General features: G+C 24.7%; 1 protein-coding gene across 2 annotated transcripts in view; it reads left to right on the top strand.

Annotated features, from left to right (window-relative positions):
* The first annotated feature begins 5867 nt into the window (after positions 1 to 5867).
* Positions 5868 to 14178, top strand: part of LOC126903892 (sodium-dependent nutrient amino acid transporter 1) — a 34444-nt gene continuing 26133 nt past the window's right edge. For both annotated transcript variants that reach the window (XM_050682448.1, XM_050682447.1), the window contains exon 1: positions 5868 to 6096. In XM_050682448.1, the coding sequence (XP_050538405.1) occupies positions 6070 to 6096 (27 nt within the window). In that variant the 5' untranslated portion in view covers positions 5868 to 6069. The remainder of the gene's footprint in view (positions 6097 to 14178) is intronic.

The raw sequence follows: 14178 nt of genomic DNA, 5'->3' as shown, positions 1-14178 counted from the left end.
TTTTTTGTGTCTGTCACTACTTTTTCTTAGCTTTCACTTGACCGATTTTGAAGAACAATACGTGAAAAGATCACAAATCGTATGTAGTCGAAGACAATACCCTCAAAAATTTTCCTCGCTCTCCACAAATGGGAGATTATCTCAAAAAAAAATAAATAAATAAAACTTTAAAAATTGGTAATTTTCGACATTTTTTCATTTTTTTTTTTAACAACCATAACTTTTTGAAAAGTGGATGAATAGGTACAAAAACTTTTTCAACTTAAATTTTGAATGTGTTTCGGAAATACTGAAATTTTTAGACATATCTTAAATGAAATCTCTTACTTGACTAATTTTTTTATTGATACGTCAAATGATCACAACTAGTACCTTATTAATATGATATTATTCTCAAAAATTGAACAAAAAAATTATCTTTATCAGTTATTTAGTTCTCAATGTTTTAATTGTAGAATTTTTTTAAACACCAAAAGTTACTTAGAAATAATTACTATAATTTCTATTTAAATGATCTATTACGATAAAAATACACAACAATGTTGAGCTTTTCTGATAAATTTACTGTAAATAGTAATTATAAAATTTTCTGATTGCATATTATTTTTAACAATACTATTTTTTTAATTCTCATATAATTTTCTATTTAATGATGTAATTTTCAAACTTTTAAGTTAAGCTAAAATTCATGGTAATTTTTTTATTATAAACTTTCACAAAAAAATCAACTTTAAAGAACCAAAAAAAGTAAGTTAAAATTTATATTTTACACTGATTATTTTTAACATATTAAGAATCAAAATCACTAATAATTTAAAACAATTTTTTTTTGTTTTCAAAACTTTATTATATGTAAATACTAATTTTTATATAATTAGTAATAACAGAAAAACTTACGATGTGATAGAAAAAGTTTAATTTCAGATTTGAAAATAGTGCTTAAAGTTGGATTAGAAAAGTATATTTTTGATTTCAATGAAAGTTCCTTATAGACCAATGTATTTATTTATAAGTAAAAAAAAAATGTTTATAAAGTATTGCATCAAGCCCTTTAACTTTTATTCATTTTTGTCATAGAAGTAAAGAAATATGCTACTTTTATTATTTTTCCATAAAAATTATGATACTAAATTATTAAATATTAAATATTTTATACTATATTTAATTGCTATATAAATATTTATTCATAAATTATACTTTTAAATCTAAAAACTACTAATCAGGATATAATTAAGGAAATAGGGGTTGATAGAGATGAAAAAAGTTTACATAAATTTTAAAATAAAAATAAATCATACAAGAATAGTTAATTAAAAATATATTTTTATTTTTGATGTTCATGACAATTTTAAAAAAATGTTGAACAAATAATTTAATTCTATTTCATGCGATTTTAAGATTGGTTTAGTGGTTATCATTATTTTTATAATATAAAACCTATACCGGCAGCCATGGAGGCTGCACTGGTAATCACTATACTGGACTTCGGACAAGAAGTTTAAGATCTAATTGATGATCCAGTCTTTTAATTTAGTACCTACACAAGACGTACCTTCCAAACTTATCCTCAGACTATGAAAATTAAACCCAATGTTATTTACTTAAGTTGCCATTATGCAAAAGTAAACGATTGTATACAAGTTGTATTTGGGCCGGTCGGCCGCCAAGTGGTGTAAGTCAAACATTTTGAAAATTGGACTTACACCATTTTTCAATTCTATAGTGAATAATCTACGATTCTGACAAATGGTGTGAGTCCTAGTTCAATACAATCATAATAAGAAGCATATATTGTTATTTCAGTTAATGAAATGGCCGAGCGCTTTAGCGNATATACCAAGGATTGGTATAACATAATGAAAGATGCTCGAAGAACAAACAAGTTTGTGATTCATGAAATGCAAATTTCTGACTTTGTAGCAGTAACAGGATTTCAAGATTATGTAACAAAAAGAAAGAAAAACGTTGCTGGGATTGAAGTAAACTGGTTGAAAATGCGTCACATAAAGTATGACAAACGTCACAGAATGTCTATTTTTTACAAAGAAACATTAAACGATCTTGTGGGATTCCAAGAACTTAACTTGAAAAAGAACCGTACTGGGAGCATGGCTGGTCGCCCATCATTGGATTTAATTAAGCATCAGCTGAAAATATCTTACCCCTTTGGAAGACCCGTTACAGCATCGAAAAAGAAAGACATGGAAGACTTACTGCAGTTCATACCTCCTATACACCATCCATTTTTTATGGGATTAAGAACCACTGAGACCCCCGAAGAAGTTGTCCCACAGAATTAAAGTTTTATTATAAATTATATAATTTTTTACATAAAAAATCAGATTTTTATAAATATTAAATATATTCAATAGTAATTAAATATTTATTCAATTTTATATTATTTATACATGATTTCCCTTATCTTTTCAGTTTGGTATAAGAAATGTTGCATAAAGATGAATGTATTAAGATATTTTTAAATTGTTATCATTATAAAAAAATCTAATTTTTTTTATTCTAAATGAAACTTCATGCACTTAGGATGGTTTTAGACCATAATTCAACAGCACAAACCCAAAATCTGAATTTATATTGAGGTAAGAATTTTAAATTTGCTCTCCTGAAAAATTGATTTTTATGACTTACACCACTTGGCGGCCGACCGGCCCATTTATAAATACGACTTTATAATAATAAAGTGGTAATTATCTATACTAAGGGTTTTTTTCTTTCTTTCTTCTTTTATCTCATTACATGGAAAACTTCCCACATATAAATAGTTTGACTATTAAATCTAGTTTTAGTTTTAGGCGAGTAAAAACTGTCCATGCATTCATATTTATAGGTCAATCGTGCGCACCTTCTACGAATTTTACTCACAACTCAGTAAACTGAAAACCCATACCCTAAATAATAAGTATATTTAGCGATACGTTTAATATACGAATATCTTGTCTTTCTCATCAGCTACCTTATTACATCGCGAGTTCAGCCCGATTAGAGTATCTTCGCTTTCCAGATAGAGTACAAAATCTATTTACTGGATCGCGATTGGCCACCTAAACACCGTGGACGAATGTTTTATCCGGTTTTTGACGTCTTACGTGCACTTACGCGATCCGTTATTCTCTTGAGTCTTTTCGACTCCTTTTAATTTAACCAGTTAAAAATTAACTTTGTTTTTTTCGTAAATATGATTTTCAACTAACAAAATATCTATTGTGCTACTGTTCTCTTGTTTAAGTACAATTTAAATATAACTTATAAATAGATATAATTTTATTTAGTTTAAAATTATTAAGAAGTAATAGTAAAAGAAAATAGATAAATGAATAATAAAAATTATTTCCTTTTTATTAAAATGAATAAAAGTTAATACAAATTAACTGTGTTTTTTTTTTTAATGCATAAATATAATATGTCCATAAGAAGTATTTTATAACAAATAAAATTAAAAAATCGACTAAATCTTTTAGTTTTCAACAAAAACTTATAAAAATATAAAAAAAACTTTATACTTATTGCATCCATTGTAATATGATATAGTAACTTTAATTTTTGTTTTAACGTGATTAAAGTTATCAATTATAATTGATTATTCTTAATTAAGAATATTATATCATAGTCAGGATATATGATCTACCATAAACATCGACCTAAAATTATAAAAAAAATTGGGGAGACAAAATTGATTTTTCTTCCATCATAAATTTATTTTTGTATAAAAAATACAATTTAAAATGAATTCTAAATTTAAAAGTGATGATAAAAAAAGAATAGAGAGCACTAAAATTCTTGGTAATTTAAAATTTGGATCTTTTTGGTAAATATGACACTGAGGAGTAATTTTTAACATTTATTGATATACTTCATATTTTGATTTTTTTTATTGTAATTATTGATGTATTATTCATAAATTCATACTCATCATTAATATTAAAGTTGATTAAATCATCATTTTTTTCTTCCAATATGCCATGATTTTATGTACTGCATAAATCTTTACAACATAAGCGCTATTACTGTATGTATTGGTTACTGTATACGCGTGTTTAAGGAAATAATGCTATAACTAATAAATTTGACTAAAATGATTACATCATCATATATTTAATCGTATTTTTTATTTTATGCATTATTTTTAGGCTTCTTCTTTTTATAATTAATACAAATCAAAATAACATTGAAAAACGTTTCTTAATATTTTAAGATTATAATTGTGTCTATGCTGTAATTCAATTAAGCCAAGCTTAATTGTATTATTGTGCGATTGCGTTCAAGAAGATATACTACATAAGAAGAGAAGGATAATATGATCAATAATATTATCTAAATTATAAAGAGAAACATGTTTTAAATATGAAACATTATATATTTTTTTTTATTGCGTTTTTAAATTTAAACTATATAAATTGTAAAAGGATCACGGGCACAAATTGGTTAAAGCACTTGGCCCTTCCAAAATTCCATAAAAACTATGCGTATTATTGTATACAAAAAAAATATTAGTGTGAGGATATTTGAAAAGCCTCTTTAAACATCATGTTAAAATATTATAACATAGAAAAGGAGCAATGTTGCTCGTGTAACAGGGTTTGAAAATTATTATTGTATAATGTATAACCTCATGAATAGTTATTAAAATACAAAAATATAATTTAACTATTGATTTAAACTAGAAAATATTTAACTCAAAAAACACTAAAAAACTGCCTATTTTAATACTATAGGTATTTCGGGAACAATCATGAGCGTCTGCAGAGGGGACGATTAGGGAAATAGGGGATTTTTACATAGCAATATTTGAATTTCTTCAGTCGCCTACAAACATTTTTTTAATAACTTTTTTTATTTTTTAGGTGATAAGAGATGCCGATGACACGGGCGCCGAATTTATAAATACATCTCTGGGTACATATAAAAAAAAATGTTTACCTACATATTTCCAGTGAGAACGCTTACAAGTTAAAACAAAATTATAGTTCCTTTGGGTCAAGATCTGATACCTAAAAATTATTCTTTTATTAATATTTTTTCTATTAATATCAGTATATTAGAAAGATAATGATATTATCATTTAACACCTGTGGGTTGTATATTAATATGTTTTTTTAATTAAGTATAACATAGACGAATAAAATATTGTAATACATCATTTTTCCTTTATAAATGACTTAAATTAATTAATCTATTTAATAAATAAACGAAAAAATGATAAAAAAAATTTAATTTAAGAAATGTATTTAACATATTATGTTAAATAAAAGTTTTTTATCTTATATCATATAGGTCAGTAAGTAGAGAAAGGGGTTTTTATTATTATAATTGTAACAATTTACTTGTTTCCTTAAAATAAATAAATTATTACACAAATAATAATTAATGCAAATAAATAGATAATTTTATTGCTGTCTTTATTAAATATTTCTAACGATTTAAGGTTATATTTAAAACTTCTGTTTTAATCATAAATATATAACAATGTTTAAATATAATTACGTTAGAAAACGTTGGAATATTTTTTTTTGTGTAAGATTAAAGATATCTATCCCTTCCACACAGCCTTTTCAAGTGTACGTACGCATTTCCTTTTCAATAGAATTTCGGACACATGTGCACTACGTTTGTACCTGCATTTATTTTCATATGATCTCAATAGTTAACTGCTGCATATGGTGTTTTGTTACCCTTCATCATGTCGTCCATAGTTGTGTTTCATGTATGTTTCTCTCATTTCCTCTCTCTATCCCTCTTTCCCATTCATGTGTATTCACACACAAATGTACAATAATCACTTTACACACCTCTTGACCATAACAGCAATATTATAGTGAACTAAACCTATTTTTGTAATCCAGTGTATATTTACGTATTCGCTTTAATAGACGTCCGTAAAATTATGTGTTCGTTGGTGCCGTTAACGAAAATTAATATAAATAATTAATTTTAATAGATGTAATAAAGTTATTTTTTTCGTATATTTTATGGTTAAATTCTTCATATATAATAAATAAGAAATGCAATGGGCCTTTGCAGTCACAAGGATTTCTTCACATTAAATATTTCAAAATGACTATTCGTAACTACTTGATACAGGTATTTCTAAAATTCTGATAAATGTATGTAAATTATAGGCAAAATTATAGCTATAGTCTAAAATTTAAGACTTTTTCTGGATAATAAGCGTAAAACTTGATTACTATAAGCTTGATTTATAGGAATAATGTCACAAAATTGTTAAAATTTCATGATGTAAAATTTGATATGAGCTTGAAGAATAATAATAAATAAAAAATCCTAATTAATAAGAGATAACTTGTAGAATTTCTAACCGATATGAAACACAATAGTTAATAGTTTTTCATTTTATTAATGTAAATAATTATTACGACCACCCATAAGTGATCTTGTAGAAATATCGTTGAATATTGGTTTGATTATTTTTAATAACACATCTTAGAACAAAACCCCTAAAGGTTCTATTTCCAACGGACTAAGAAATATATATTAAGATAAGTAAGTAGTAAACAATTTGCGAGAGTTAATTTAATTTCTCTTTTTAATATCCTTCTTCAATTGATAGACTAGATTCTTTTAGTTCACTAGAATACGACAAAAATAAAAAACAAAAATGATTAAAAAGTCGAAATCCTATAAATTTTTGCAGAGTCTAACACTGATATCTAGTTTTGCTTATGGTGGTAATAGACTATTGGAATTATAATACAGAACTATAAAATTAATGATATATCAGTACACTATATAGTAAAAAAATTGTAGTTTTTAACTATATTCATTTTTTTTTTTGTAAATACACCATGTTAATAATTTGACTAGTGTGAGGGTTTGAGATAGTTTAAAAATTTGATCGGAAACTTTATTAAATTTCTTGAAAGGGTGAGCCATTTTTTCAAGAGGGTAATTCAATTTTCTGTATACTGATAAAAAATTTTTGCTCTAATTTACTTAAGAAAAGTTATGAGGGAAAAAAATCTTTGAAGATATACTACATAAATAGCGGCGGCTGTATGAAATATGGATTAGGATAATTTAAGGGGCGATTGCTCTATTGCTCTCATTAGTTACGTTCCTAATTTTCTTTGTAGACATATAAAAGTTGAAAGAGAGGACTTTGAAAATAATTTATTTGAAAACTTTAATAAATATGTCGTTTATAAAAATACTTTTTATTGGTTGGGGAAATTAAATTTAACTACTAACATAAAATAATCTTCTTATGTCTATGAATCAGTATGTGAGTAAATTAATATTTGGTTATTTAAATTACTTGAATAATCATAAAGTTTGTTTAAGAATGATATTGAATATTTTTAACTCATTACGCTGAATTAACAGAATTTCCCCCGTATTTTGGACACATGACTACTGTCACATAAACAGGGGTCATAATTTTTATAGACAGATGCTATAAAATTACATTATTATAAAACTAATTCCTACTCGGCTTCGCATATAAGATAAAAAAAAAAGTTCTTTTTTAATGAAAAAAAAAAGTTAGGTACCGCACAAAATTTGTTCCTGCTAAATTCCTTTGATTTTTAATACCGACCTTTAGTGGTCTGAAACAAAAAAAGTGTTCGAAATTAATTACGCCCTAATAATATCTAAAATATCAAAATAAATGTTTTTGAAGGTGTTGATTTCAAATTTGACATTTATTTTAGAACCACCCTTATTTAAAAAGCAAGGGAAAGAATTAACTGTATTTTTTCATACTAGCTATTTATTTGAGTATCTGTTTTATTTTTTATAAAAATCATTATTACTCAAACTAACGCGTATCCTTGAAATGACTATAATATAACATGATAGATATCTTATGTTAAAGACATAAATATTTTCAATAACAATAATGAGACTAAATACGTTTTTTTTTTATAATGAATTACTCTTAAAAAACTTTAATTTGATATAGGTTTTGATATGTCAGTCATTCTGGAATATATTCAAAAATTGAATATAAAATAGTATTATTGTAAAAATTACGAATTTTTTAGTTTAACGTTCATTTTTTCATAGTAGAATACTTCATGGGCAAAATTTTACTTTTTAAATATTGTAGTTCACAAGCTTTAACTTTATACAGATTAAAAAAGGGTAGACGCTACAGAATATCTTTATAAAATTGAGTTGAAAAATTTTTTATTGCATTTGTAGCTAATTTGGTTTTTTATTGGATTTTTTTATAACTATACCAATAGAAAGCTTATTATTTTTTTTATACCCTACTAAAATTTTGCTACCATTTGCATTTTTGAAAAAAAGTTATAGCAATTTAAAAATGCAGAAAAGTTATTTTGAAAATGACTTTTTTTGATGTAATTTATAGTTTTATAAAATTTCTAAAATTGAGAGAGTCAATTCAAATTTTTGGGGCTATATGATTATTTTGACGTATGGATCAATAAAATAAATTCTATGAAAGTTAATATTTACTTTTTAGAACCATCCCTTATAACTTAAAGGGGTTTCAAAATTATTTTTCCATTAATGGCAACATGCATAAAATAGTTTATAAAATAGAAAATAATCTAATTAAGAAAATGAATAGTCGATATCAACTTTTGAACCAGTATTTCGGAAGTTATCAAAAATTTAAAGTAATGACTATTGGTGATGAGCGAGTGCTGCTATTTTTTATAACTAGAAATTTACCGGTTTTACACCTACATATAAATATGTCAATAACTTCCGAAATACTGATCCAAAAGTTGTAATAGACCAGTAATTTTCTTATTTAGATTATTATCTATTAAATAAGCTAGTTAATTCTGTATGTTGTCACTTGAGGAATTAAAATTAACAAGGGTGTCAATTTTAATTTCTTAAATATGATATAAGGAATGAATATAAAAAAGTACTTTATGATTGACAAATTGAAAAAACAATAAAAAAGTTATGAATCTTCTTCTTCTTCCTCGCCACAATCCCAACTACTTGGAGTCAGCCACCTTTATCCTAAATCTATGCTTAAGTCAATCATCCTCATATTGCATTCAATAACATCTCTCCATATCTTTTTTTGGTCTTTTTGGTTTTTTTGGTCAACATTCAAAAAATAGTTATCAATATTATTTCTATATCTTGATTATTTTTATTTTTGATTAATAAAGTGGTATATGAAGTGAATATATATTTAGAATATTAAAGCTATTTTAATGTTTATATATATATGTATAAATTTAATACACAATATAAATATTATTATATTATTTATAAAATAATTGCTAAATAATTTTTCATTTTTATAAAATTTTAACATTATAAAAAATGATATTACAGTGGGGTCGCGGCACAGTGTGGACGAGGCATTGTTGGGAAAATTATAAATGATATCTGACAAAATTATTAGAATCACTATCATAAGAAACGATTTGATGCAGATCTGTAGATAATGTTAATTTTTGGAAGGTATTGTTGGATTATTCCAAAAGCAATACGAATTATTATTTCCTATTTATATCCTAATTACAAGTTTAATGATTTATAAATATATTTTAATTAAAAAAATACGCAACAAGCAGAATGTATTATGTGCAGTATATCAATATAAACAATTTTTTAATTCCAAAAGTTCATAGAAATGATAACTAAGAATTCTATTTAAATTATTTATTACAATAAAAATAATAACTTTTTATTTCAATTATTTACGTCTATACATTTACATTTTAGTTCAAATGGTTATTTAGTTATATAAAATGGGGTAAATACTCCCATTATCCTCTTTCACAAAAAAAAATAAATAAAGTTTTAAGTGTTTATTACAAATATTTTTAAGGAAATTTTTTGCATTTTAATACTTTTAATGTTAATAAATTAAGTATATTAAAATAATACGCAATTTTTTTTTATTTTATTTAAGATAGTTTTCTTTATTTAATTTTTAATTTTTGATAAATCCATATTTACAATATTGATACACGTTTATCACAGAGGTAAAGAAACATACAACTATTTTATAGTTTTTTTTATAATTTCTGCATATAAAATCTTCTTTTTGTTACATTATTCAAATAACTAAAATATACTAATTAGTAATTTAAATTTATATTCGTATTTATTTTAATTAAATTTAGTATTAGATCATTTCATTTAAAATGTTTTAATCTTCTATTTTCTTCTTCTTCTTCCTCGCCTCAATCCCAACTACTTGGAGTCAGCCACCCTTATCCTAAACTTCCACTTGACGCGATCTCCCACATTATCTATGCTTAAATCAACCGTCCTCATATCGCGCATTCAATTATATTGGTCTTCTTCTACCTTTTCTTCCTTCAACATTCATTCTGTAACTGTTCTTACAGCTTCCGGATTCCTTTCTCCTCACAACATAACCAAACCACCGAAGTCTATTTTCTCTCATATTATCTATAATTGGCGTTACATCTACAGTCACTCTTATATGTTCATTCTTTATCCTATCTTCTCTAGTCACTCCACTCATTCATCTAAGCATTCTCATCTCTACTACAGTCAATTTCTGCATATAAAACACTAAATTATTCATAAAACGTAATCAAAATATGGTTTAAGATAAAGCAGTTGATTCGATTTTAGAAAAATCCATCAATTTCTTCCAAAAATTAACTGCTGTCTACTTATTTACATCAAAGCGTTTTTTATTATATTGATGTTAATAATTATCAGAATCATCTATACTTGTCATAACTTTGTCACGTTTCTACTGGATTTTTTTATTTGGCATGACTTTGAAATATTAAAATTACATAAAAACTTTTTATGTAAACTTAAATATGATGTAATAATATGTTGTAATAATAATTTGTCAAAATTATTAAAATTTGAAAATTAAGCAGTTATCAATGATATAACTACTGAATAGATAATAATTTAAATTTCAGTGCATCAACAATATAAAAAAGTTTATTTAACGTTGTCAGGTAATAAAAATCAAAACCAATTATATATGATGAAAAATAATTAAATAATTATACTACCTTGAAAATAAAGTTAACCTTCTAGAATTTTATAATTTTCTAAATAAATTACTTTTAATGAAATATTTTGAATAATCATATTTTATTTTAGTTTTCTGTAAATAAAATAATAATGATATTTTAAGTATAGTGCAAATTTATATTTCTTTATAAAACAAACTTATTTTAATTTTTCAATAAAAAAACAAAAGGTTTTACAATATTAAAAATTAGATTTAGATTCAAAGTTAGTGCATTTTGTTTCTAATTTGAAACAGAAAAGATGAGATAATTTTTATAAAACTCTTAATTGATACTTAAAGTTATTAAAAATCTGTAACCATTCGATCAAAAAGAACCTAAAATTATTAAATTGTTATATGATAAAATAATGTTTTATAATTTCGTTTATTTAAAAAAAAGTACCAAAAAATAAATATCACACGAATCTAGTAAATGTTTATAAGAAGTATTTCGACCCTACAATAACTCCCCAAAAAATAAACCAAGATTTTTTTTTGTGTCCTATCATGAAAGTTCTCAGCTCTTGTTGAACCGATTTTGTTGATATGAGTCAAAAGAACCTTATCTTAATTTAATTGAACATATCAGCTACGAAATTTCATAAAATATCTTAAAATTACTCTATCTTTGTTAATCATGACATTTTAAAAACAATTTTTCAGTATTTAAAAATTAACATACTTTTTTAAAAAACGGTAGCATAGTGTGGCATACTTGGGCAAGTATAGATAATATCTGACAGGGAATAAAATAACTAATATAAGAAACGCTTCGATTCTAATCTGTAGATTTCTGATTACAGATTTAGAATCTGTAGAGACAGTGTTTAATTTTAAGAAATTGGTAGATTATTCCAAATGTAAAATTAACACCTAATTCTTTCATAGTTTCTAATTAGTAGTATCTATTATAGAAATTAATTATAGTATAAAAATGATATTTAATAATTTAATATAGTAATTTTTACGGATAAATTATAAAGCAGTTGTTACTTTTATGGCAAACGTGTATAAAACATGAAGACCTTGATACAAAACTTTTCAGAAGATAATTGGTTATGTTTTTAATTAGCAATAGTAATATGATTTTACTGTGTAATTCAGTATAAAAATGAATTTTATATTTTTATTAATTTGATATTATTTAATTAAAAAAATGTTTCATGAGTTGGTCATTTATTACAGTAGTATAATAATGATATTTTTGTCTAAATTTCTGGAATTAAAGGATTTTAATGTTAGGTGATTATAAGTTCAACAAGGTTAAAATCTGGTTTTTTGACGTATTGGTCATTAAAATTGGTCAAGTGAAAGCTATAAAAAACTGATACAAAAATCATATAGTAAACTATTGTAATATGAATAAGAAATTTCTTCTCGCAAGACAGACTACTGTGATGGGGCTCTTGATATTCATTGAATATTTTGATTGAATTTATTATATTTCATTACTTAATATGTTTAAAAAATAACAGAATATTTGGAAAACCTAAGTAGCCAAAGCATCTCCCTATTTGCACTTATGGATTTGACCTTCTTTCAGAATTTTTTAATTACTCACTTGACAAAAAGATATAATCTAATACCTTTTTAACGAAAATATGTAAAAAGGCGTGTCACTGTATAACAATACCCACAACTCTACAATCAGTTTCAATTAAATAACTAAAATACTATTGTACTGTGTAAAAATAATAAATATTTATATTTAAATATAAATTTTAGATTGAACAATAGTCAGGTGTGACCTATTGTTGTCCAAAAACGAAAAGAAAAACTATTCACTACTTCAGTTTCATAATTGCGAACCCGTTCATTAAGAGTCTAACCTGATATAAACAATTACAACTTTTGAATAATTAAACTATCATTTTTCTCAATTCAATGATGTTATAACTAGTTTTCTTAATTCAATGAAGTTAAAACTAGTTTTCTTAATTAGTAATTTTACTTTTTTGTAGGCAGTAGAAATTTTTAAGAAATAATGGTGCAATCCATGAACTAACTCTTACCCGAATTAAGATCGTACTTACTTTATTTAGGTAATGATTTTGCCAAAAAGAGGCAAATATTTCATCAGCTAAAATTAGTCTAGTTATAAAGTAATATAAAGTAATATAAAATAATATGTAATTCTTAATTACCATTTATACTCGAAATCTCATTATTCAATTAAGAAGTGAGAAGGACAATTACCCTTCACAGTTTATTTAAAATACATTTTAAGGTTAAGTAGGCAAGAAAGGGACAGATTTGTATGATATTTGAATTTAAATTTTCATTGTAATATTTTTTGATAATTTTTCAGTTCAATTGAACCAATTATTTATATAAGTTAGTCTATATCTAACTATAAGATATAGCTCTTATATTGTCTATGGTATTACCCCCAAACACACACACAAAGATACTTTCTTTAATAATTTTATTGTTTTAATCGACATTTTGTTACTATACATAAGCATCTAAAAAAAAAAATTATATTGATTTGTTAATTTTTAAGAAAATTATGGGAGTTTTAAGTAAAAAAAATTAAAAAAATTTGTAATTTTTTTGGAGGTTTTCCCCATTTACAGAGAACGAGGGAAATTTTTTCAATTTTTGAGAGTAATGTCTTCGACTAGGTACGATTTGTGATGTTTTGACGTATCGTTGAAAGGAATCGGTTCGGTGAGAGCTGAAAAAAAGTGGTAGCAGACAAAAAAATAAAAATAAAAAAAAACACATCATAGTAAAACCAATACCTTCTCAGTTTCGCATCGAAGCTAAAAAAGCGAACCATTTTGGTGTCTGATGAAAATTCTTTGTATATCAGTAAATTTATTTATAAGAAACAAACAATTCTTTTTTTGAAAAGTATTGCATTAAGTGCTCTAATTTTAAAAGGGCTTTATAATTACTTTATAATTTTTTATAAATTCTCCGCAAAAAATACCATACTAAATTATTAAATATTAATTTCATACTATATTTTTTTTTTTTAGTTTTAGTTATTATTGAGGTGGACATAATGCCCATGCACTCATACCTGTTGGTCCATTGTGCGCACCTCATACCGAATTGTCTTGATTCGGTTTACCCACCTAAGTGTTATCACCAAAGTGTTAATACATTACCAACCATAAAGTCACCTCTAAAGATGACCAAAGAGTCCTGTCTTTCTGGCGAAATTAAGTATCTCTCTGGGTTTTAGG

This window comes from Daktulosphaira vitifoliae, unplaced genomic scaffold, assembly GCF_025091365.1.
Source record: "Daktulosphaira vitifoliae isolate Bord-2020 unplaced genomic scaffold, ASM2509136v1 Scaffold_4, whole genome shotgun sequence".
NCBI lineage: Eukaryota > Metazoa > Arthropoda > Insecta > Hemiptera > Phylloxeridae > Daktulosphaira > Daktulosphaira vitifoliae.
Note: the sequence above shows the minus strand (reverse complement) of the source record. Positions and strands in the feature narration are given on the sequence as shown.